Here is a 27,299-nt window from a genome sequence, read left to right as displayed (position 1 = left end):
CTTGTTTGGCCTGGACCATTTCCATTAGCCAGAAGCTGCCTGAGCAACACTGTTGGAGTTGTGCCATCTACTAGCCTAGTTTTCAAATCCAGTCCTATAGCCCATACCCAGCACTTGACATCTGTGTGTCTTTAACCACAACTAAATCCAAATTGTTTCTGTATTCATTAGGACCAATTCAATTTGTATTTCCTGCTTCCAATATTTTTTTTCAAGGGACACAGAACAGCTTCAAGGCTTTGATAGCCATTGGGACAAACATAGTTACAATTCCAAGTTTATTGCTTGAACTAAACAGGCACATTTCAGTGCCAGATTCAGCAGAAGCATTCTGATGCGATAATAATAATAACAACAACAATAATGATAATAATAATAATAATAATAATAATAATAATGATGATGATGTTAAAGCCACATGTTAACATCTCTCAGAATCTCATGGAATCTAGATGGGTAAAAGCAGAAAAGAGCATGGCAGTATCTTCAAGGCTCAGTGTCTAAAGTCCCCAACTGTCAGCTGGAATGTGAGATAGGCACTGCTAAACATCCTGTTTTCCCTCTTTCTCATAGCTGTTTTTGGAAAGTGTTCTTTTTTACATGGTTGTCATGACATACTGATGTAAATGATAAACAGAAGCACTTCTTTAGAGCATATAGCTAAACTGTAAAAATTATTACCACAAGATAAAACTGTGATTTCAAATTTAGATGGCTTTAGGAAGGGTTTGGACAAATGCTTGCTAGATGAATCTCTCTCTGATTTTCCTCCAGTTCCAGAGGCACACATTAACAGAGGACCCTATTGCATGGGGTAAAAAACCGGGATAACCTATCCTAAATTGAATTCTAATTCAGGAAGCAGCCTGGTCCTATCATGCATAAATTGCCACCAAAATCGCTGCCTGGATACAGCCTGGGTCCCTGGAGATGCTTTGGCAGTCATTTTGTAAAGTCAGAAACTTCTGTCTTTGAAAAGGGGCTGGCTGGGTGCAGCTTCGACCTGGACTGCATCCGGGCTGGATCTAGGTGGCAATTTACCTATGATAGAACTCGACTGACTCCCGAGTTAGAATTCAGTTCAGGAAAGGTAAGCCGGGTTTCTTTACCCCATGCGATAGGGTCCTGAACAATAGACTCAATAGATTATTGCACGTCTATTCTTATATTTTTATGACCCATTGACTTTTTCCCTGACAGAGTTCAAATAATGCACAGTTTGTCAGAAGCTGTTTGCTAAAGGAAGGTAGATATTACCATAATAACTCAGGAACACTTAGGCTGCATCCTGTTAGGGACATAGGTAAAGGTAAAGGTTTTTCCTTTGACAAGTTTGTCTAGTCATGTCCAACTGCAGGGAGTGGTGCTCATCTCCATTACTAAGCTAGGGAGCCAGCGTTGTCAAAGATGACTTCATGGTCAAGTGGCCAGCATGACTGCATAGAATGCAGTTACCTGCCCACCAAAGCGGTACCTATTCATCTACTTGCACTTTTACATGCTTTTGAACTACTAGGTTGGTAGAAGCTGAGACTAGTGACGGGAGCTCACTCCATCACATGGCACTTGGGGCCTGTTCTGCCAACCTTGCTGTCATCAGAGTCAGCAACTTTACCCCTAGTATACACGTATAAGTATCTTGTGTGTGTGTGTCATCTTTTGGACATTGCAGGAGTATTTCCTTCCTCTCTCTGCAGTATCCAAGACCACCAGACTGACTGGATATCCTCTGAAGCCCCCTGAATGGCTATTCTCTGCTTCTTAGGAAGCAGTCAGGATTGCAGAAGTGTCTCTCCATAGCCAGATGTGAAATGCTAAATTCAGTGCTGAGATCTTGGCCATGGAAACCTACTGGGTAACCTTTGGCAAGTCACACTCTCGCAGCCTCAGAGGATGGCAATGGCAACCCCTCTCTGAAGAAACTTGTCAAGAAAACCCCATAATAGGATTGCTATAAGTTGGAAATGACTTGAAGGCACATAACACACACACACACACTGCAAATGTAGCTAGATGCTTCTGTGATCCTGCTGGCTCCCCACAAAGCTGGGAATGGCTGTGCAGGATGAGGGGAGACTTCAGAAGCTGTTCAGTAAGATGGGGTGGTGATGATGGTGGTACATGGTTCAGCCTAGTTTAAATCTGTATTCAGATCTACAGTGCTGTACTAGCCCACACAGGAGTGCAGCCTTACTCTGTAATTCTAAGCTCTTCAGTTTAGAATTAAGTTCTACTGAGTCAAGTCAGATGTGTGCCTTTAAGCTGCCTGTTGACCCATGAAGGCCTCCATGAATTTCATAAGGTTTTCTGAGCAAAGGAATCCTCAGAGGTGGTTAGTCATTGCCTTCCTCTGAATATAGCCTGGCACTCTCCCTTCTGTTGAGTACAACAAGGCCTATTCCAAGGAAAGGTTGTGTAGGATTGCAGCCTATGATGAGGTGCATATACTAGCTTTCTATATATACAACTGAGTCTTTAGCACAAAACTGGAAATACAAGAAGCAACTGAATATTGGACAAAGTTTTCTGCTAAGGTGGGCATAGGCCTTTGTGAGGATAAGGGAAATTGTAAGAGGTCCTGCGGAGAAGAAAAGGCAGAAGAAAAAATAGCAGATAATTAGCTGTTTTTTAAAAATGGATTTCTCTCATCAGTGTTCTGACATGTTATACATGGTCTTTGCAGCTGTTTCATACTAATGTTAAAAGGTAAGCAGTACACTAAATAAATAAATGTTTTTAAGTGAAAAGACTTTAAAAATAATAATTGGTCATCCAACTATGTACAAGCTAACACATGGAGATCTTCAAAGCAGGTACAATGATAGCTCTGATGTTATTTAGAGTTGGGTGAGCACACTCCTATTTAAGGAAAACTTGAGAGTGCAGAAAACTTAAATTGGTTTGTATGCCAAACAAAAAAGCCCAGGACATTTTCTATAGTTCACATGCTAAGTTTGAGTCACTTTTCATAGACTTAAGATACCCCCCCCCCCCCGAGTTTTTGTAAAGAACAAACTTTTAAATATCATGCAGCATTTAATCTAGATACAGGAATAAAGTCCACCATTTTAGGTTATGGAGTGATGAATACCACTGTACATGTACAGAATATCACTGTACATGTACAGAACCATACAGTGATGGAGAATCCATCTGACTGTTTGGCTGTCATACTATCACACTTGGAAAGTTCATAGATAGGACTCTTGGTCTAAAGCAGTGTTATGTCTTGCAATATAGCTCCCTGGTTTTTGCTGATTCTTGTGGTGTTGGTGTCCTCTCATTCCATTCTTTTTTGGGGCTGTTTGTAGTGATTCGCCTGGGCTCTTCCAAAGGGTTTTAAAAACAAAACAAAACAGGGCATGGTTTGCTGAGGTGGCCCTATGGTTTCAAGGGCACACTTTCTCCTATCTGATTTTTTTAAAAAAAGTTTATTGTATTATATTGCTAAAGTGCCATTTCACTAATATACAGATGTACTTTAGCATTATAAAAAGAAAAAAGTGTCAGAATTAAAAAGAAAACCACTTGGGGTAGCTATAAAATATTGCTGCTGGTGCCAGGAATTGCCAGAAAATAGTCCAGGACAACAGAAATGTTTGGATATTAAAACAAACAAACAAAAAACAACCCTGAGAGTGACAGCAACAAATTCCCCAGCCTCCCAACATATTTTTCCCATACTTTCTTGCAGCGAAGAAAGTATACCATTTTAGACATTCACATCTTTCCAGTCTCTGTATTTGGGAATGAATCTAACATTTCACAGTTCTGGTAATTATTTCTACCTAAATCCTTAAAGTGACCAGTTACCGCTTGGTCTTGGAAACTAAGCAGGGTCAGCTTTAGTTAGTACTTGAATGGGAGACTGCCAATGAATACCAGGTGCTGTAGGCTATAGGTCAGAGGAAGGAATGGGCAAAGCCATCTCTGAGGTTTCCTTGCCTAAGAAAATCCTAGGAAATTTGTGGGGTCATCACAAATGAACAGGCAACTTTAAAGTGTGCATTATTATTATTTGTAAAGATCCACGTAAGATCCCCCCATATACATATATATGGGATGATTCTGCCCACCATTATTGTATTATTGTTTTTAGATTGTATTGTTTGTAATTTTAATTGTTAGAACTGTTTAATCCTTTTTTAAGGGGGGAGGGGAGATTGTATATATTACTGTATCATTTTAATGTTGTACACCACTTTGATTGTTTTAACAAAAAGCGGGATATAAATAAAAATTTTATTATTATTTATTATGATGAAATGCTATTGATGTGATGACCAAGGTGATATTTGTACAATGCCATTTCTTCAATAAGCCAAGCTCAGATTGGTCATGTTGGCACCTTAAATTTAGCACAAACATGAAGAAAGTTTGGCCCTCAAAATGTTGTTGGAGTGCAACCCTGATTAGCCCTTGCCAGTTTAGATAAAGGTAATAGAGGTGATAAGAGTGATAGTTCAACTGTATCCGGAAACTTGTACTCTGCCTGTTCCTGATTAAGATTGGGAAGCACCTGAGTGGAAAGGTAATGTTTACTGAATTCCCCAAATTAGAGTAATTTTTGTAAGAAGAAAAAGTCTGAAAACCATTTAGAACTTTTCTATTAGCAAAATCACTTGAATTACTGTCAAATGCCATTGAATTGAGGATCTTTAGTGTGGAGTTTGATCTTTTGTCATTTCCACATGTCTGAATAGATTTCTTTTTGTTTCCCTGTCTTTGGTTCATACTTGACATTCTAGACATAGAGAGTTGGCATGGTCTTTTCCAAATGACATATTTACGTACATATTTAGGTAACTCTAGCTGAAGTTCTTGAGTCTGCTAGATCTTTGTTGTTGTAGTTGTGTAGGGGTGTGTGATTGAGTTGCATACTCAACCAGTCTTTTGCTGCTTTGCAGATAGCAGTCCCGACATTTCATGATACAGCACAGTTCTTGGATCCAGTCAGAAAACCTCATATTGAATTGGATAATCAGCCAGTAACGTATGACAAGAGTTCATAAAAATGCTACTTACCTGTCATTACTACCAGAACTCACACTACTGTTTCTTGCCGAGATGGAACCAGCCAGAAAGAATGAAAGGATCTCACCTCTGACTCATAGCATAACTAATATTCATCAAGCATATGCATAAGCACTGTAAAACACGTTAACTGATATTTCCTTTTTTCTTTTATTATCTACATATTGGTCCATTTTCTGAACCTGAGCCACTGTATTGCATGATAGCTTTAATACATTCTTTCCAAACAGTGATGCCTTACTGCTTCCCCAGCCCATTTTTGTTCGGCTCCACAAGTTTTACAAATAATGTCAATATCATACTTTTGCACCCAGCAACCACTATGAAAATGGACCATATAAATCAATTGTCAGTGCTGTGACTGGCAAATTAAGAAGCTCCTGGCTCGAAGTCCTACATCAGAACACCCAATTTGGACAGAGTGGTTTAAGGGCAGTGCTGTGCAGTTATAAGAAGTCCTTTAGTTGACACATTACATCAAGGTCCCTTTCTGTGGCTATTGTCCTTATAGAACGGCAATTTTGTAGCACTATTTGGAGTCAGGGATAAGTAAAGCGCCAGTCAATTTGCCCTTCTAGCCTTTACTTTCACCTTAATAAGCTGAAACACAGTGGCTGCTGCATCCAAAGAAGCAGTTACTGCAGTTCTAGTAAAGTGCTCTGAGTTAACTTTGCAGAGGAGAAGTATTTACATACAATAGAAATGTTGAGCTGTCCCTTAAAATTATTTTGAATATAACTTTTTTCTGGGCAATTGAAATCAAATAGTATACCTACGATGTAAATATGCTTCATAGGGAGTGAATAAACAGACAGGACATGATGGTGAATTGTGTCTAGTTTGGCTACCAATCCCCATGATATCAGTTGTGTCTCATAGATCAAGTAACATTTTCCCTCCCCTCCCCATGTCAGAATCTGATGAATTACAGAGAAATTAGACCCCAGCCACAACCATTGTTGTTTTCTGTTGAAACTGACTCTGTTCTACCAGCTCTCCCAAAAAGGGAGGCCTGCTGGCGCCTCCCCCCCAACCCCCAGCAGGGAAGCCACAGCCACCAAACCATGCAGTTTCCCTGTAGAGAAAAAAGAACCCATGAGAAGCGGGTTCTTTTTGTGCCGTGCCAGTTATGCCTGAGTGCGCCAATGGCACAATCATGATGTAACTGGCGTGGCATGACATGCAGACACTATGTGTCCATCATGTCACAAAGGCAGGGCCCGTATACATGGGGCACCGCCATTGTTATGGTGCCGCACCATACTAGGGTTAGAGACTGTGCTGTTGCCACACGGTTCCTTAACCCTAGTATGCCGCCAGCACGGCACATTTGGCACGTCTGGACTGGGCCTATATTAGAAAAATCCTGATGAAACCATTAGTAAATGTGATTTAAAATGCTTTCTTTAGCTGAAGTATTTGGGTTCTTTGACTGTTCTGGGAAAAAACCCCACCAAGCAGGTCATAGTAATGTCAGACAAACATGGTGAGAGTCACGATAGTTCCATACTTTGGGCAATGCAATACATGTATTAAGAAAAGCCTCTTTTAGGCATTCCTTCCACATGACCAAATTCCACTAGCTATAATATGATAAGCAGCCTATGGTCCGTTACAGACGGGCGTAAAGTATGTGCACGACACGTACTAGGGTTAGAAAGGGGTGTCCTTTCCAGATGCCCCTAACCCTAGTATGCGCCAAGTGCGTACAAAATGGCAGTGCCCGTTCTACACGGGCGCTGCCATCTTGACATCGCAGATGCTTAGCGTTCGCATGTCACGATGTGGTAATGATGTTGCGAGTGCACCACTGGCTTTTTGGGACTTCTTTTTTGGCCACCGGGAAGCCTCGCCATCTGGAGGCTGAGGCTTCCCAACGGCGGAAATGGAGGTGCTGGCAGACCACCCTTTTTGGGCGGTCTGTAAAGTGCCAAAGATAAGTTTTCCTCTCTCTCTTAATGAAGGATGATTTAATAGGCAAAGCTAGAGCTTTAACACACAGGTTACCATGTGACATGGAAGTACAGGAGATGTTGCAGTCTTTTTGTAGTCTTGCAGTGTTTCCTAAGCTGGGGGAAACAGGTCTTGGATAATGTGCTGGACTTTTAGCAGCAGCAATAAGAGTAGTAGTACTAGTAGTAAAGGTTGAGTATCTGTTACCTGGAAATCCAAAATTCTCCAAAATCCTTTTTTTCCCCAGGGGCAGCTGATATAGTGACACCTACAATGGCACCTCTAATGGTTCAATGTGCACAAATGTTGTTTCAAGCACAAAAGTATGTAAAATGTTGTATAAAATTATTTTCAGGCTAAGTGTATAAAGTGCATACAGTATGAAACATAGCTGAATTTTGTGTTTAGACTTGGTCCCATCTCCAAGATATCTTATTATGTATATGCAAATATTCCAAAACCCAATAATAATAATAATAATAATAATAATAATAATAATAATAATCTGAAATCCAAAACATGTCCCAAAACATGTCAGATAAAAGATGCTCAACCTGTAGTAGTTGTTGCTGTTTTAGTGATTTATGTTTTTAATTGTTTTGAATTTTACAATGGTTTAATTACTTTTTAGCTTATTGTGAATTTTTGACAGTGTTTATTTTAACTGGTGAAAGCTTCCTTCAGTCCCAAATTGGAGAAAAGATGGAACTGAAGTGTAGGGGTAACCAGTGCATCCATCACCATAGAGGTGATTAATCCACTCTTGAGTTTATTAATCTTCCTTTCAGAATAGCTTGGCACTGAACTGGAGCTTGGCTTATGCCAGACTAGAGATTCAGCACCATGGAGTTCCTATTCACCTCAGAGCCAGGACTGATGGTGTGTGTGTGGTGGTGTAGTACAAAGTTCTGGGGACCAGGAGTCTGGAAGGTGGCCTGAGCCTGATTATGTTGCATAGTTTTTTGTCTCTGGGGAAGAAGAGCCTTAACGTTTGGATATTTTGTTCAGATCAGAGCAGGAAGAGCATGAAGAGTAGGTGCCAGCTTCGCTCATAACAGACTAATTGCTGCTGTTGTATGTCAGGCATCTGTTCTTCTTGTTCTCAGTTCTCCAACACCAGCTAACTGGGTAACATGAAGTGGGCTTTATATAATCTCACAAGAAGAGGGCTTTGCATGATAGATCCAATCTCTTCAACAAGATTTCTGATCTTATGAGAACCTGGAACTCTCACAAGACCTGGGCTTTATATGGGCTTGCCTCACTTGTACCAGTCAGTCTTCAGCTGGCTGGCCATCAGAGATGTCCTGCCATATATCGATGTTTGAAAAACCTGGCTACACTAGTGTGTGTGTGTGTGTGTGGGTGGGGGGGAGGTAAAATATTTTCACTGAGAGCCATGCCTGCTCCTGTTATGGCAGGATCAGTGATTAATTTTAAATGGTTTCATTGCCACTGTAAGCAGTGCTCAGAGACCACAGTCTAGACAGCTAATGATAGAGTGATAAAGTATGTACAAACCAGAAAAGAGAAAGGATGTGTGGGAGATAGAAGAATCTGGCCAGGGATATCAATTGTAGTTTCTAAAGCTGTCACATACACAGAAGATGCAGTACATTTATGTGGGAAAGCAGTAAAGTTTGGAAGGAAAAAAGACATTTTTTAAAAAAGCAAAAGTATAATTTTTCCAAAAATGCTCAATTTCACCAAATTTACTTACATTAATTGTGTGGGGATAATGGAACACAATAATGCATTGTTTTACTTTTAAGCATATCTTAGTAGCAAAACTCATCTGACTCATTTGCCATGTGTAAAACCTACATGGTCTTTCTCAACACACTAGCAATTTATCTGTTCCAGGTTGGTTGATGGGAAACATCATGCTTTTTGTATGGGAAGAGACAGAGGAATGATGGCTGCAAAGACAAGTTTCTTTTTTGGCAATATGGGTGCAATGGAACTGAGTATCTGAAAAACTGCAGCATAAAATTATGGTTAATAATAATAAAAATAACAACAACAGACAATGCATTGGCATTTTATCAATGCTACAAATAAATAAAATAAATAATTCAGCTTGAGTAGACAGCTGCAATAGGCTGAAAGAAAAAAGCAGTCTCTAGAAACAGTGTAGCCAACACATCCTCTGACTCTTCTTACACTCCAGGAAGACAATCTTAATTCAGCTCTCTTGTCTTTTCCTGATGCTATCTTACCATAGTTTAGTGATTTCCTAGATGTTCTGTGGTATTTTTTCTCTTATAAAAAGTTAAAATGATTTGCCTAAGGCTTAGTTACTGGCAGTAAAAGCTTTAAGTGAAAATGTACTCAGGTATGGGGGTTTTTGGCCCCACTTTTTCATCTTTGGCTTTGCCCAGTACTTGAATGCATCTCCCTTCCACTCAGGAACCTCACTGAAATTAGGTTTGACCCTTGGGAGTGAAAGGGGTTCCACCTTTGTCCTAGAGTTTTCTCAAAGGGTGATTGTTTCCAGATTGAAAAAAAATGAGTGCATGCAAGCTTGTAGTTCTTTTGAGCAGAGTTCATGCAATTCTATTGGAAAGTATTCTTGTAATGTTTTCAAATTATGCAGTTAATTCCACAAATCAGATCATACTGGGAGTAACAAGATTTCCAGGCTGTTGTGTTTTGCTTTCAATTAGAAATGCAATAGTCATAAAGAACTGTGTGTGGAATTCATTCCTTGAACAGGCAATACAAAAACCTGACCTTACATATGGCTTTTGGCACCAGCTGAAGCCCTTTATATATTTCTTGTTATCATCAGAGTCAGTATCTTAACTGGTAAGTCACCATGTCCCACAAGTTAACTGAAGGGTGGAGCAGACAGGCAGGAAGGAGCAGCCAGAGGTTGCTCTCACCTGTAGTGCCAATGGACCGCAGCGACCGCATGTGGTGGTCTCAATGCCAGCCCCTACTGCGGTCCCAAATGGCAAGGAGTGAAAACATCCGTTCCTTTTGGGGCTGGCTTTGGGCCACTTAGGTGGCCTGGGACCAACCCCAGCATGGCTTCTGCACGGGTTGGATGTGTGTGTGATCTCAACACCACTCCAAGCTGCACAGCAGCTGGTTTTTTAAGCCTGTCTGTTTTGGGTTAAGTAGCTAATATAAATTACCGGCCCATTATTTTAAATAAGAGCCATGACTGTTGGATCATATGCTCACATATCAGTCAGAACATGGTAAGATAAGTAAAGCGGTAGTGATTTGACTACTTCAGTAGAAACTGAAGGCATACTAAATCCCCAAGAAACAACATGTCACTGTTCATGTTGAGTAGTTATCTGGAAGAATATTCCCTTAATGACAGGCCTGGCAAGTTAAGTGCCCGGACAAAGCCTTAATTAAAATTTCTCTCCCCTCCAATGTTAATTACAAGCTCAACTAGTCAAATCTTCTATTTTTTTTTTTTAAATGAGGAATGAATTTGTTCTCTAGAAAGGTTCCACTTTTTATTTTCTATATCTGGGATGTTGCACTTGGTTTTCAGTGATGTCACAGGAAACAGATGCCTGCATTCTCTTGGAACTAAACTCCTAGTTGCGTGCTACAGCACCCAATCAAGAACACATTAATCTACATTCTGGATGAACCCCAAGTATGCCATGCAATTAAAATACATGCTGAAACATTAAGCTTTTCCACACATCTGAATAGCCCTACATCCTTTCTGTGCGTATAGTTTCCTGTTTCTAATAAATAAAATGACTAGTGATTACATCTTAACAAGTAGACAACATTCACTGTGAGATGCTAATGAGACAAAACAGAGATAGTCAATATGGGGATGTATCAAGGCCTTTCCTAAAAACACAGCTAACATTCTTAAATGCCAAATATATAAATATTAGAGATGTGCTCCAGATAAAAGTTTGGTGGAGCTGGATTTTTGTTGTGTGTATTGTGTGTCCAGATTTGCAATCAACTTCTACCACTATAATTTACCCAGTCAATATAGGCTAGCACTGTTTAGTAACATTCTGGGAAAGTATGAGGCACAGAAGTTCCTGGTTAATGCTTATGCCTCTAGAACTGTTGTGATACTATGTTATGGCAGAAGATCAAAGCTGGAAGTACATATAATCTCCCTGAAACTTTCTGGATTCTCGTTGGAACCTTCTCAATTCTTGTGAATTCTCTAGTATAATGGACACATCACTCTCTTTGGGCAGAGCTATGAATCCCTTACTGAATTCTCTTTCTTAAAAACCAAGTTTTAAAATTGACTTTCTCCTCCCATTCAAAGATAGCTCTTGCATTGGATAAGTTTCTGGAATGCTTTCTTGAAATCTTCATTAAAGATTGTATAAATCAATGGGTTAACCAGAGAGTTGATATATCCCAACCATGTCAGAAAATTTGACATTTCTTCTGAAATCTGACACCTTTCACAGGTATTAACAACCACCTCCTTCACAAAGAAAGGCAGCCAGCAGATCACAAAGGCCCCCAAAATCAAACCAAGGGTAGTGGCTGCCTTGCGCTCTCTTGTGGTAGAAATCCGTTGTCTCCGCCACCCTTTTTCATTTTTGGATTCAGAATCAGGACTTCGCAACGAGAGGTGGATCCTGTCCAAATCTCCTGAAGGGTTAGATTTTTTGTCTTTAGTGCATGATGCTGAAGATGTTAGTCGGTAACTTTTTTCACCTCCCTCCAAGAGACCCTGTCCATTTACCTCCTCTTTCAGAACCCGGCTCACGCTCCTTCTGTGAAATGTCTTTGCTGCCTTGTATATTTTGTAGTAAAGGATCAAAATTAATGCCAGTGGGATGTAGAAGGCTCCAAATGTGGAGTAAATGGTGAAAGCAATGTGGTCGTGCTTAATTATGCATTCGTCATCCCTGCTGGCTGCCTGGTGCCGCCAAAACAATGGTGGCATTGAGATGAAAATGGAAATGATCCACACAATGGCAATCATAATCCCTGCATGTTTGGGTGTTCTCTTCCTGGCATACTCCACAGCATCTGTGATTGCTCGGTAGCGATCCAAGGCAATTGCTGAAAGATGTAAGATGGAACAGGTACAGCAGGTGATGTCAACACTGAGCCAAATATCACACATCACCTGACCCATGATCCAGGTCTCTTTGACAATATAGACAATGCTGAAGGGCATAACAAGGATGGCAACCAGGAAATCAGTGACTGCTAAGGAACAAATTAAATAGTTGGCAGGGTGGTGAAGCTTCCGTGTCACAATGATGGCTGTCATGACCAGAGAGTTGATGACAGTTGTCATTACTGCCAGCACAGAAAGGGTGAGAGAAACCAGAATCTTGGAAGTTACTTTTTTAAGTAGTTCTTCTGATGTATCATTTTGCTCCAGCGTATAATTTTGTTCTGTAAAATTTAGGAAATCCATTATTCCCTTTGAGGTGGTTTTTATCTAATGAAGACACCTGCAGGAGAGTAAACACAGTTTAGAAAAAACAAAACAGAACAAAGCCACCATGCATTTTCCTAGGAAATTCAAATCTTATCTTTCTTCTCAATATTTTCCTGTTATATTTCCATACCACACATTTTTAATTTTTTATTGATTTTCAAAAAGAACAAGAGAAACCCAAACATACACAAGAAATGAATCAAACATACACAAATAGTAAACAGTATTAAAAAAACAAACATACCAATTCAAAACATCCCCATAATCCCAAATATACAACTAACAATCACATTCTTCTCATTTCCAATCATTCCAAATATCCTTCTTATTTTCTTCATTCTACTCTCTTCACTTTATCTCCTCTTTTCTCCTCTTCTCCTCTCTCTCTTCCCCTTCTTCTCTTCTCTGATCTCTCACATCCTTTCCATACTACCCCTTCTTCTTCACTTTTTTCTTTCTCTTGTTCCACAAGACCTCTTCTCACTTTCACTCCTTTCTATTCACTTACGCCAACCCTCTTCTAACTTACTAACTTTTCTCTTTTCTTTCTCAATCACCCTACTATCTTTCATTTCATTTACTTTAACATTCGTTCCAACTTTCTTATTACCAAATTTGCCTGTTCCTTTATTCTCTAATCGACTTTCTTAATATTTACTATATCAACCCTTCTTCATAGAACCATAGAATCTTCACTCATCTACTATTACTTCTACATATATCTCTCCAAACATTAAACACAACTAATTTTTGTTTCTTATACCCAACTCGAAAGGTCAAAACATAATGTTCATATTTTTGTATATCTTTTATATCTCACTTTATTTTCCCTTTCCCCGGAAAAGCTTATTACAGCAGTGTCCATACTAAACATTTTTGTTCCTCTTCCAGCATATATGTATAGGCGTAGAATTGCCTTCTGACAACATCAACCTCCTTTCTTCTGGATTTAAGCCCATTTATATATGCAACAGGGCTGAGTAGAAAAGGTTTATTTTTTGGACTACACCTCCCAGAATCTCCATTCAGTGACCATTCTGGCTGAGGAATTCTATGAGCCGTAACACAAAAGTCTATTATCTAAGCTCTGATTCTGAAAACACATTTAGAAGTATATCAGTCCTTAAGATGAAACACTGCTAAATGTGTGATTGCATTTTATGTGTCTATTTTGTCTTTTTTTTGTTTGTTAAATAAATATGTGGTGATAGACATTAGATTATGGTCTGTGTCACATGGGAATGACCCCCTTCCCATATACTGTCATCCTGGAGAATTCCACCCCAAACTGCTGTTAGACATAGTTGGTAAATTAAATAGCAGCCTTGATCAAGATTAGATTTTCATCTGGATAGCAGCACTGAAGGCATGTTAATCTCTCCCACTGTAACACACAAATATAAGCTCAGAAGCATGCGTAGCTCCCTTCCTTGATCCCAATATCTTTGGGTATCTCTGTTGTTCTGTTTTTAAATAGACATATTAAATTCAATCACATTTTTAATATCACATCCAGCTGTGACCCATAGTGAGTGCTATTGGATCCCCCACATATGACTTGGCCAAGTTTCTGGCCATACAATTACAAACCCATTTAGGGCAGACCCCCCCCCCCCTTACATCAAGGACTCAGCTCACTTCATAGGAAAAATCAATAACCTTGAACTAAAACCTGGGGACATATTAATCAGCTTTGATGTGGTTTTCCTGTTCACCAATGTTCCTGTAATGGACACCATGATACTCATCTGACAGATTTTTCCAGAAGACATCACAGCCCTGTTTGAACACTGCCTCAACACAAGCTATTTCCAGTGGGACAATGGATTCTATGAACAGAGAGATGGGATAGCAATGGGAAGCCCTCTAAGCCCCGTGATAGCAAACTTTTACATGGAACACTTTGAAAAGCAAGCCCTGGAAACAGCACCGAAAAAGCCCAAACTTGGTTCTGATATGTGGATGACACTTTCACCATTTGGAGCCAAGAAGAAGAAGAAGATCTGGCTGTGTTCCTGAACCATCTGAACAACATCCACCCCAACATCCAATTCACTATGGAAAAAGAAAAGGAAGGAACTCTGCCATTCTTGGATGTCCTTGTCATCCACAAACCGTACCAACATTTGGATCACACCATATACAGAAAACCTACACATACAGACAGATACATGCACAAGAACTCCAACCCAGGACAAAAAAGAAGCACAATCAAAATACTGGTAGACCGAGCAAAACGCATCTGCGAACCCCACTTCTTGGAAGATGAACTGAAGCATCTGGACCAGGCTCTTCAGGCCAATGGTTATTCCAGCTCAGACATCAGAAGGGCTGCCAGGCTCAGGAAAACCCAGAGGAGTGAAGACAAGCAGCCACCCAAAGGGAAGGTATTTTTACCATATATCAAAGGAGTCACAGACAGAATAGGCAAAGTGGTGAGGAAACACAACCTTGAAATGGTTTACAAATCGACAAAGAAAATCCAGCAAATGCTTTGCTCAGCCAAGGACCAGAGAAACCCTTTCACAGCTGCAGGACTTTACCGCATACCATGCAGCTGTGGACAGGTTTACATAGACACCACTAAATGCAGTGAGCAAACAAGAATTAAGGTACACGAGAGACACTGCAGACTGGGCCAGCCAGAAAAATCAGCAGTAGCAGAACATGCCACAAAACATCCTGGGCATAAAATATTGTTTGAAAACACCAAAATTCTGGACCATGCCAACCACTACCATGTCAGGATGCACAGGGAAGCCATTGAAATCCACAAACACCTGGACAATTTCAACAGGAAAGAGGAAACCCTTAAAGTAAACAAGGTTTGTCTACCAGTCCTGAAAAATAGCAAGGTCAAGACTCAACAAATGCAAATGAGAAATCTTCCAGAAGACAATGAGCACTATCAAGCAGACACTAATCCTCTTTTGCAGACCCATCCACCCTGAGGCCTGCCATTAGCAACAGAACACTACACATGCAAATCACTCCTGCCTTTCCAGATCACACAATATATATACCCAAGTCCTTTCCAGGCAAAGCATTCTCTGAATATGCCAGCCACAGATGCTGGTGAAACGTCAGGAAGAAACTCTTCTAGAACATGGCCACATAGCTCAAAAAACCCACAAAAACTATGGATTCCATCCATGAAAGCCTTCGACTTCTCATCCAGCTGTTCCTTCACTTTAATATACTTATTTTGGGATTCTGTTTTTTCACATACTCCCCTTTTTAATGCCACTGACTATTGTTCACTGATTATATAGTAGAGTCTGCATATTGCAGCCAGGACCCAATAATTACAGTTGGCGCTCCACATTTGTGACTTTGACTTTTGCAGATTTGATTATTTGCGGGTTTGATTAATATCTTCTTTCTAGGAAACTCTAGGTCCTCCAGTGCAACTTTACCAGAAGTTGACCATTGAGTTGTGCTGGAGGACCCAGAATTTCCTAGAGAAAACACTTCTCTAGGCATTTGTAGGTCCTCCAACATGATTCTATGATCAACTTCTGGCAGATGTTGACCACAGAGTTGCACTGGAGGACCTGGAGATTCATAGGTGCGTTGCACACGTGCCGAACGTACGTGCCGAGCACGTACTAGGGTTAGAAAGGGGCGTCCTTTCCGGACGCCCCTAACCCTAGTACGCGTTTGGCGCGTACAAAATGGCGGCGCCCATTCTATATGGGCACCGCCATCTTGACATTGCAGACGCCTAGCGTCCGCACATCACGCGGCAGAAATGACGCCGCCAGTGTGCCATTGGCGCTTTGGGGTGCCATTTCTGCTGCGCAAAAAGAAGCTGCATTTTGCAGCTTCTTTTTTGTTGAGTCCAGGAATCACGCGGTTTGGCCACTGCGGTTCCTGGACGCAGCAATCAGCGGTGCCGGCAGAGGCGGTCTGTAAAGCGCCATAGAGAGGTGTTTTCTGAGGTAAAAAGAAGAGTGGGTTTTTTTATTTATAGTTTTTCCACATTCATGGGGGTCCTTCACTCCTATCCCCAGCAAATGTGGGGGGACCACTGTACCCTGGTAGAGGGTAACCCTCTACCATGTGTTGCTGGGGGAGAGATTAGCATGCCTTCAGTCCTGCTATCCAGATGAAAATCTAATCCCTATCAAGGGTCTTCTTTGATTTACCAACTGTGTCTAACAGCAGTTTGGGGTGGAATTCGCCAGGATGACAGTAGATGGGAAGGTGGCAATCCACATGTGATACAGACCATAATCTAATGTCTATCACCTTTTGTCCAAAAGAAAAAGACAAAATTGTGTGGGAGGGGGAGGTGTATCTTTTGTTTTCGTGTGTTTGGGGGATTTTATCTGCAAGCAATTACCCAAAATATTTCTCCAAAAGTATTGGAGGGTGGGGATTTTGTGGGACTGCTGAGACTCTTCAGGAGCCACACATGGGTTCTAGGGCTGCATGAAGCTGAATTATGAGGGCCAGGAACCCTCAGATGAGATGATGGGCTATTCCAAATGTGGCTTTTAATCTACAACAAGGCTTTTATCCTTCAATATAGCTTTTATTCCACAATTGCATCAAACATGGGAGTTAAGGGGTTGAAATGCCACCTTCTTATATTGAAACCCATATTTTCCCACCACTCTCTTGTCCCTTTTTTAACCCATAAAACATGTTTAGGAGGAAAGACAGAACAGCTGCTGAATGTCACTTTGTAGGTAATGTTCTCTCTATTGAAGCACCATACCTTTCCTGTCCTATGTTAACATGCAATGGGTTAACATATGTTAACATGCAATGAGGCACATGTTGCAGAACTGTGGTCTGTAGGCTACAAAGATTGTTACAGAAGGTAACTGAAGCAACCATATTATTAGAAGTAAATAGAGAACGAGTGTTCTTGTATCATATATTAACAGTTGTTTGTTACAGCTATCATTATACTATATGGCCATCATAGAAAAAATGCTAGACACTGCTTTCTCACAGTTTTATGAACTGTTTTGTCTTTGCATTGTATTGCCTCCACATAATCATTTATCTGAACCTTTAAATAGTTCTTAGCTGAAATGCCTGACTTCTTACTGAGGCAAGGAATTGCTGACAAGTTTAATGGTGCAGCTGCTTGATGCCCACACACCTGTTCTGGGGATCACTGGGCTGTAGTGTCCTCTTAAAATTTTGCATGACAGTCATTCTGGGGGAGGATTCAGGACAGGATTCAGGGGAATAAATGGAGAACACTTTACAACAGGCTTGGGAATCCTGAAAGAAAGTAGAAGTTGGCGGGGATAACCAAAGCCAGATGTTTTCCTAAATCCTTACGGGAGCTTTGATTTGAAGCAGGAAAGGTCACATTACTTTCAAGCAATCTTATAACTGTATAATTCTTACCAAAAATTACCAGAAATCCTAGTCTCACATCTCTAAATACCTCAAAACAGTCCGGGGTGTTTCAACAGAGGATTTTTTTTTTGCATTGCAGTAACTGATAATGAATTAATCTGAGTCTTGCTGAACCATACCAAAGATCTATCTGCGTGATCATCCTGCATGCATGTCTAAGTTCAATATGTTGGTTTCCAACAGTACATAGTTGTATGAACCTAGTAGGGCAGCATTAGTGCTGCCATGGAAAATGCTAACACATTGGACCACTACAACTATTTGATATTGGAAAGTGACACATTGAACATTAAAAATTAGCCCACTGAGGAAGACCAACAAAATGACTCCATAAATGTCCAGGAGCAGTTGTCTTGCCATCATCATGACAATGGAAGCTTTTGTCCTTCTATGTTAGCTTAGGTGGAAGCTGTTCACTGTCCAGCACTGGCCCAAGTCATTTGCTGACTGAGACAAAGAGCAAAATGGCACCCCCATCCCCATTCAATCTGTAAAAGCTGAGAAAACTACCAGTTAAATCTTTCTGATTTGGGACAAAATGCTCCCTCACACTTGCAGGCAGTAGGATATCTAAGGGAGCCCAGAGCTAGATGCCTGGAACACATAGATCTGTCTCTAACATACAAGAAAGACCATAGCATTTGTGTCTACACCAGCTAGTATCTCTTTCTTGAGGCCTCACTCCACCAAATTACAGGACCAACTAGGTTGAAACCACAGTCTCTTGAAGCACAACAGGGTAGATTTTTTCTGTGCTGGCTGGCTGGAGAGCTTTTCTAGCCATTTCTGGCTTATTATTTTTCACTGATAGACAATGTGGAGAGCAGAGGGCCAGGTACAGTTCAAAGGCTGTTGTTGCTTCTTTCTTTTTCAAGTAGTAATTGCTTACTGAGCCAATAAAAATAAAACCCCAGGTCACCCTATAAATAATTACTTTCTTACATTCTGTTCTTCCAGCTTTCCGGAGGCAGGTGGGGTTATTTTGGGTTTGTTTGTTTGTTTCTTTTGCACAAAGCCCTTTGAAAAAACAAGTTGAAAGGACACATATTAAAATAGGTGCATTTAAAAAGTACACAGGAGCAGATAAAACAAATAAATATGCAGAATCTGTGTGGTGGGGATGGGGAGGAGGATAACCAGAAAACAATTAAGGGAATAATGGCATTTGCTGTTGCATTCCTGTTTTCACTCACTCATTATTGGCTCTTAGAAACACATTTAGGTAGGTGTGTATTCCACCTGTCACACTGAAGTTAATGCACAGGAGATCATTCACAAAGAACAGCTACTTGACATGTGAAATGTGCTCATTAATTGGTTTGGCTAAACATTAGGCTGCTTCAAGTTAAGCAATGCCTCAGTTGGCTTGTTTTATAAAAATGTCACACTTTTTTTCTCATTTAAAAAGAAAAGAAAAGAAAGGGATCATCTCCACTCGAATCTGTTGTTATGAATAAAATTAGATGAATTTGTCAAGGATAGGTCTATCAATAGCAATTAGCAATGGTAGCTAAATTGGACTTCTGTGTTCAGAGGCATGAAAATTCTGATGCAGAAAATAAACAACAGGTTGAGAAATATGGGAAGTTGCCTGAATCACTGTATTGGTCAGTTCAATCTATTTTTGTTGACTGATTAGTAGAGGCTCATCAATGTGTCAGTTAGATGACCTGGAATTGAAGATGAGACCTTCTGACTAGAAAACATGTGCCTTACCCCTGAGCTACAGGCTTCCATTTGGACTTCATGTCCTATTTGTATACTTCCTAGCAATCTGTTTCACACATGACAGAAACAAAATGGAAGACTTTTTTTTTTAATTCTCCTGACCAAATAAAAGACCTCCATGAAAGCATAGATTCTAAATTCTCTGACTTCATTCAGAGGAGGTTGCTTTCAGATTGCTGAGAATTTTGGATTCACTTGGATGACTTTTTGGTATCTTAGCTCCAGCACTAACTCTTCCATCAGGCCATGTCAGGAAATATTATTTTGTTTGTTATTGCACATTTTACTGTTAGAGATGCATGAAGTGTCTGTGGGATTTTTTTTTTTTGTCTGCTGTACTAACCTCCCTCCCAATGTACATCTTGTACAACTAGGCATCTGGGTTTGGGTGGGTATTATGTGCTGCTAAGGCAGAATATCCTTCGTCCTATGGGATTTGACCAAAATAGAATTAACTTTTATAGGGGTAAGAATCTATTCTCCACATATAGCCCAATAAAGATACATGATGTAGAAATTTTGCACACTAGATGCTTGGGATGGTATAAATATGTGTGTCTTTAACTCCCAATAACTTCTATGAAACTGAATTTGGCCTTAGGCTGAAAGAGGCTGAAAGAAATTGTTCCAGACAGTGATAATTTCCAGGTAAGGCAATCATTCTGTGTCATTTATGGAATTCTATTGGGAGGAGGAGAGTCCAGATTGTGTGTGTGTGTGTGTGTGAGAAAGAGAGTGAGACTGAGAGAGAGAGAGAGAGAGAGTGAGAGAGAGGGAGATCTGAGATTTATCTAAGCGGCAGTAGCTTTAGCAATACCTTGATTATTTATAAATATCAAAGGGAAACTGACAGACTGACCAAAAAATCATGCTTTATTTTACACGTTTACATCTAAATTTTATCTTGTAAAGAACCAGTTTTACCTTTTCACATATGGTCACCAAAAACTCTACCAATAATTCATTTAAGGAATAACTTGAAAACAGAAAGATTTTTTATATACTAAATGGAATAATTAATTATTTTTTCTCTAAGCTAAATCCCTGCTAGACTGGAACTGCACTGATTTCCCCCCATTTTTTGTCTGACAAAAGGCAAACTCATCTGTAGACAAGAACAAATTTAAATTACATAGCTAAACTGCAGCTCCACAGAATATGTGTCCTTCCAGCCTTCTAGAGCTATGCCAGCGATAGCCTTCTGGGTATACATACCAAAAATAACTATACATTTCCATGCTTTGATCAGCCAAACATATGGTAATCTACTAAGAATAAAAAGAATGGAAAGGAAAATTCTAATCTCAGTGTCTGCCATGGCCAGCTAGGGCTAGTGCCATAATAGCAATCATTGCTTTCAATAATACTGCAGGTGTAATCCACATCTTACTTTAGTTAATCATTTTAGATAACTCTCAAACTGCATGGACATGATGTTGGAGTCTAATGGTATTTCTGTGTCAGTGTCAAGAGGCATACCTACTTTCAGCCACAAAGGGCAGTCTATATGCTTTGGGCAATTAGAACATGTAGTGTGCACTGTGAGAGTCAGAATCATGTAATGGTTTGAGTCTTAGCCTAGGACCCTGAGAACCAGCATCGTAAAGTGGTTTGAGCATCAGATTAGGACTCTAGAGACTAGGATTCAAATACCCACTTGGCCATGGAAACCCACTGGGCAAGTCACACTCTCTCAGCCTCAGAGAATGGCAAAGCCAAATTTTCTCTGAAGAAATCTTGCCTAGAATACTTGGTGATAGGTTCACCTTAGGGTCCCTATAAGCCAGACATGACATGTAGACACTCAACAACAACAGTAACAGCAACAAAGGATGCATTGTGTCTTAGAAGTAGTTGAGGGCAATTATTTCTTTTTCATTCCAAATATTCGGTTACTCAGCAGAATCATATAGGTGAATTCCTGCTGTTCTTGTGCAAATGATGCAAAGACTCCTGTTATGCTGGGGGTGGGGGTACACATAGTGTCTCTTAGTAAAAGTTGAACACTTTTAGCCCCGGGTCAAATTGGATGCTCCTGGGTTTTCATTCTGGTTTCTGGTCTCTCCTTTCCCCTCACAGTACCATTATTTGGTGGTTTCCCAGATTTTATATGCCTTTTCCCCTGAAAGGTTGAAATGCCTCTCCCAAGACTTGGCAGTATGAATGTTAAGCTAAAATATATGGCCATTTATGTCCCCACCATTGTTTCTTTGGTTGAGCCCAGTACTGGAATGTAACCCCCAGGGATGTCTCTGAAATTTGGCTAAAAGAAGCTAAAAGAAACTGTCACAGATAGTGAGTGCAGTTCTTCCACATTATGTATGGAATTTCTGAGGAGGCAGTAGGTTTCTCACCAGACTTCTCATCTGATAATGGGATGCCCCATATTTGAAGCCTTAAGTTTGGTTCCATATCAAATCCTGAATCACTTGAACTCTTGAGAATGTTGGCCATGCTCCCAACCAACCAATCCTTGAGCATTTGGTGTGCAGTAATCAGGCCTTACCAAATGCAACAAATCTGTCTGAGGGGCCATGGGGCTGCTCTTTATCCTTTCTGGCTGGCCAAGCAGGAACAGGGCATTTTTATCTCACAATGGCTTGTATGCCATCATAAGATTTCCATATTTTTATTTTTATTTTTGCAAGATTTGATATGAGATGCAGCCTTATGTAGGTCTCAGTCATGTGTCCTAAGCAGTCCTGAGCATGCCTGGCAAGTTGGGGGGGGGGGAGTGTAGTAGGCAGTCCACATCACAATGTCTTCTGTTTATATCTAATCTCTCTCATATGTTCCCATAGCTTCTTTGGAATTTTTTTTTAATCACAGAAAACTCACCAATGAGAGAAAACTGGAATAATAATAATAATAATAATAATAATAAAAATAATAATAAATTTTATTTCTACCCCGCCCTTCCATAGGTATGATCAGGGCGGCTTACAAAAATATTAAAACATGCCAATACAAGTTAAAAAATACAATATAACAGTTAAAAACATTAGTACAAAAACGGAACAGGAAGACGATAAAATATACATGTCAGGGGCAAGAAGAAAAGAGAAGGAATAGCTTTCAAACTACTATCCAAAGTGCTGAATCCTCTTGCCCAAATAAGTTCAGCACCTTGGATAGGTCATTGAAAGTTCATTGAAAGTCTGGTGTAGATTCAGCATCTCACTCACATGGGAGCCACTAACTTCCACTGATCACTCTGCAGTGCCTTTTGACAGAATAACTGCCCTGCACCTGCAGCAGCCTTCAGTGCCTTACGTTGTATCTGTCAGGTGCTACAATATATGCCACCAGTAACTGGGACTCCTTGCTTGCTGCCTGCAATGAAGTACTTTGGAAGCTGTGAAGCTGGATACCTGTATGCTGTCTCAAGATGGAGTAGGGGAGCCGACTGGGATAACCAATTCCTCCTCTCTGCCTGTCTCCTGTCATTCAGCATTTGTCATTGCCTTCCTGCCATTTTTGTCTGCTCTCTCCTCTTCACTCCTTTTGCTTGCCAGACATGGAGCCTTTATGTTGCACTCCCTGTACATGGAGAGAATGACTGCACACTCTCAGGTAAATGTGTTGCTAGCCATGTTGGCTGAGGGGATCTGGGAATTTTGGTCCACACCACCTCTGGTAACAACAACAACAAAAATACATTTCCAAGCTCTGTTGTAGTGACTATAATAAAGGCTGACAAACACAGCTATTAAACAAAGAGGTTTTCTGATCAAACCTTTCCTTGAAGCTCCATACATCAATGTAGACATCACGATCCTGTATGATGTGATTCTGGTCCCAGTCTTAACACATCTATAACTGTGTGTTGCATATGTTTCTAGATGGGATCTTTTCTGGACAGGTTGTGATTGTGTCTTGTTTACCATTCTATAACATAAAGGAGATAGGTTTTTCAGTTAAAAATAACAATTTTTAAAAAAATTATTAATATTTTAAAGATTAGAAATGAATTTTTGAGTACCCTGGACATCCATGTATACTCATAGGAGTTTATCACACGGGGAAAATTGGAAGTTTAAATGGGTTGGAACCAGTGGTTATCTAGCATATTAAGCACAATTGCACAAATCATTTTCAGGGCAACTGCACACCAAAAGTTTCATTTAGAAGTATGCTGAATGAGCATCTGTCCTTTAGAAGGAATGTGATATGATGATACTGTAAAGTGCAGCTCAAATAAACTCTAATAATACAAATTAATTAGAAATAATAATAATAATTTATATTTTACTGCCTCTCCTGGCTGGATCGAGGCGGGATCACTTTGCTTTGATTTGGATTTCCTGCATGGCAGGGGGTTGGACTGGATGGCCCTAGTGGTCTCTTCCAACTCTACGATTCTATGATTCTATGATTCTATCACAACCTAATTTGGGGTACAATACAGAATAAAACACAACAATCCACCTCCTTGAACTTCAGTGTCACTTTGTGTTCTGTTTTTAATAGCTAATTGTTATGTATTTTATTGAACAATTCAATAAAATACATAACAATTAGCTATTAAAAACAGAACACAAAGCGACACTGAAGTTCAAGGAGGTGGATTCGTGTCTTATATAAAATTGGGTGGGTATGCTCACTGGAAGAGCTCCATCTTAACTGCAGTCCTGAAGGTTTCCAGGGAAGTAGTAAGATGGATCTCTTCTGGGAGACTATTCCACAATCTAAAACATGATAGGTTTTCTTCTTCTCAATGAAGATTATCACGCTAGGGCTGACCGTCTGTGAATCGTCCCTGGATCATTGGGGAAGCACACCTGTATGAATGCCTGGCATGCTTCCTCAGCATCTTAGAATTGTCAGCTCCCTCTAGCATCATGGAATTGTTCAGGGAGAGTGAATTGCCTCTTAACAGAAACTTTACATTAAGAGGAAATTCACTCTCCCTGAATGATACCATGATGCTAGAGGGAGCTGAGGATTCTATGATGCTGAGGAAGTGCACCAGACATTCATACATGTGCCCTTCCCCAATGATCCAGGGACAACTGTCAGATGGTAAGCCTTAGCATGATAATCTTCGATGAGAAAGGGTGTTTTAGGACATCAAGGTGTCCTGTTCAGAAATCGTTTTCAGTACATCAAGGTGCCCTGCAAGTTTTGTTTAGGACCTTTTTTTGGTGGGGGGGGGGGGAATTAGTTTGTCCAAATGTGATTTTCATGCACCAGGTTCATGTACTTTGCATGAAACATATTTTGCACCAAATATTTTTGCACAAAACCACATGCTTTTGCACAAACAACATTTTCACAAAAAAGGTTCCCAGATGTGAAAACTATAAAAATGCAAACTCTCTCACCAAAACCCCCCTCAAAAACAAAACAACAAACAAACAAACAAACAAACCAAAAACAAGTCCCCACAAGTCTCTTATAATTTCATCCACTGGGGAGAAAACTTGAAAATCTTGTTCCTGTATGTGAGAATGCAAGAAAAATGACATCCTTTGTTATCTATGCATAGTAGGATTGAGCCTCTGTCTCTACATTTGGAATGCAGGGCAATGGATCTGCTCTGGTGTTTCACGTCTAGAGACATTTCATAAGAAGCTGCAGTACATTTGCTAACTTTTTGACAAGCACAACATTCCTACACTGTTCAAAAGCTAGTAATTGGAGTCTAGGTTTTTGTGTGTGTACGTATATGAAAGTGTTGAAGATCCCTTCAGCTGTTTCCTTAGTGTTACAAATGTGCTAGGGGAAAAATGTTGCTGTCTGAACTTTATAAAGTAAGGCAGCTTAAGCTATTCAAGAAGCAGAAAATTGGACTTCTTTGCTTCTTGACAGTAATATAGGAAATGACATCTTTAAAATGCAGACTGTACAAATCCCTGTATTTTTCCAGTTCAAAATGAGCAGTCTGCATTTTCAAAGTATCAAATCAAAGTCATTTTGTTTTTGTTGTTTTCTTTCTAGGAGAGTTTTACTGAAATAAAACTGATTTCCTAAGTGTTTCATATGCGAGTGTACAAATGTCATCATGCAGGTGTCTTCATTTCCCAGTGATATACTGTATTATATTTAAGGATATTTTATGTTGCTTTTCATTTTTATTAAACCAAAAAGCAGTTATCAACACAACTAAAATATAATTAAAAACAACCTTTTCAATTAAAAAAAAAACCCAATAAAATTATCCACTGAAAACATGTCATTAAAAACCAGAGTTCACTGACAATGTTAAGAATAAGTAAAATAAGCAAGATATTTGGGAAAACAATTCTTTAACTGATGCTGCAAACACCCAGAGCTTGGTACAGTTACTTCTTGGACTGTAGCGCCCCAAATTTGCCAATCTATAGTACCACTAGTTTGGAGATTCTGAGAATAGTAGCCAGAAATCAAACATTTAACCTCTAGACATTCAGTCCAGAATGGATATTAAGTCCAGAGACCCATTCACTCTCTGAGATGATCCCACATGACGAGCAGCCCAGTAATGCAGTATATCATTGCATAATACCATTAAAAATCACTCAAATGTAGTTGAACTAGTTTTTGTAAATAATTACAAATAAAAACACACTTTTCAATTAGTTCTGTACTTTGAATGCAAGCTGCGACTACAACATTATTGGCATTTGCTGAAGAGACTTGTAGGATATTGCAAAGGATATTGCAAAGGGTTTAGACATTGGCAACCCCATGTATCAGCCAGCAAGCCACCTCAGCTTGCTTACTAAGGAGTGACAGGAAACAAGACCCACATAGGTGTAAGACAGTGTGATTTCTTTGCCTTCTGGAATAAAACAGATCCACTACTCTTGAGCTAGGAATGTCCCAGAAGCCTTTCCCCAATGCCTTCCCCATAAGATGGGCAACCTGGATTTGTCCCAATGCTTAATAATTCCATATGAAGTCAGCATACAACCCACTTGTCTCTGACCAAAGATACTGCATTTGCAATAAGGCCAAAAGGTTGAAGATAATTTCATTTTACCTTGACTTAGGGGTGAAATAGACTGCCTCAAAGGACCATCTTGCCGCCAACCATTTGAGTGCTGGATCAGGGCTGCGGCAACTGCATGCTTCAGCCCTGATCTGGTATTTTTCCGGGCCAAAAAGAACTGGCAAAATGCCGCTTCTTTTTGGTTTGGAAAAAAGATGCCCTTGCCACCACAGTGGAACTTTTCCATGCTGTCTTTGGAATGTGGTGTGTGAATACCACACCAAAGGAGCACTGTAATGGTGTCCACCATGTGATCAGGTGGGCAGCATAATGCCAACTTGGGAGTGGCATCAGGGCATGGGTTGTCCAAACACCATACACCATGCCACCCCGAAGCTGGCACTCACTGTTGGTCTATACAGCCCCTGAGTCTTTTTCTAGGAATACACTGTTCTTTTTCTTATGGCCATTTTAAAAACAATTCTATCAATACACACAAGCCATTAATTGCTGAACAGCAAGAATGCAAGCTTTCATTATTTATGTTTAAAGGACATGTTAGCACGGATTTACTAATACTGCTTCTAATGTGAAATTATCATTTCTGCCATCTTTACTTTTTATTGCTGTGAATATCTGGGAGGGAAATTAATTTACCTATTCTAGATAAAAGGTATTAGATAAGGTATCTAGATAAAAGGGATGCAGAATAGGATCAAAAGGGGATTTGTTTGCCTCATGCCAAGAGCATAACCTGTACATAGTACATACTTCACCATTCCCTTATATCTACTAGGTAGATAAGTAGAGAATTTATGTGGGCTGTACATAAACATGCTACATGTCTTACGGTGACAGCCTCTCATCTAGTAGACTTCT

General features: G+C 40.0%; 1 protein-coding gene across 4 annotated transcripts in view; it reads right to left on the bottom strand.

Moving 5' to 3' along the window:
- Positions 1 to 7,427: 7,427 nt before the first annotated feature.
- Positions 7,428 to 27,299, bottom strand: part of LOC149319699 (5-hydroxytryptamine receptor 1F-like) — a 177,607-nt gene continuing 157,735 nt past the window's right edge. For 2 of the 4 annotated variants that reach the window (XM_089512214.1, XM_089512213.1), the window contains exons 2-4: positions 23,244 to 23,395; positions 18,722 to 18,796; positions 7,428 to 12,410 (exon numbers count right to left, since the gene is read on the bottom strand). In XM_089512214.1, the coding sequence (XP_089368340.1) occupies positions 11,252 to 12,373 (1,122 nt within the window). In that variant the 5' untranslated portion in view covers positions 12,374 to 12,410; positions 18,722 to 18,796; positions 23,244 to 23,395 and the 3' untranslated portion in view covers positions 7,428 to 11,251. Of the gene's footprint in view, positions 12,411 to 18,721; positions 18,797 to 23,243; positions 23,396 to 24,878; positions 24,939 to 27,299 lie in introns of those variants that run through there. The other 2 variants (XM_089512215.1, XM_089512216.1) reach the window with 2 other exon arrangements.

Source organism: Sceloporus occidentalis, unplaced genomic scaffold (assembly GCF_023333645.1).
Source record: "Sceloporus occidentalis isolate IW3139 unplaced genomic scaffold, rSceOcc1.0.p SCAF_2, whole genome shotgun sequence".
Lineage (NCBI taxonomy): Eukaryota > Metazoa > Chordata > Lepidosauria > Squamata > Phrynosomatidae > Sceloporus > Sceloporus occidentalis.
This window is presented reverse-complemented; position numbering and strand designations above follow the sequence as displayed.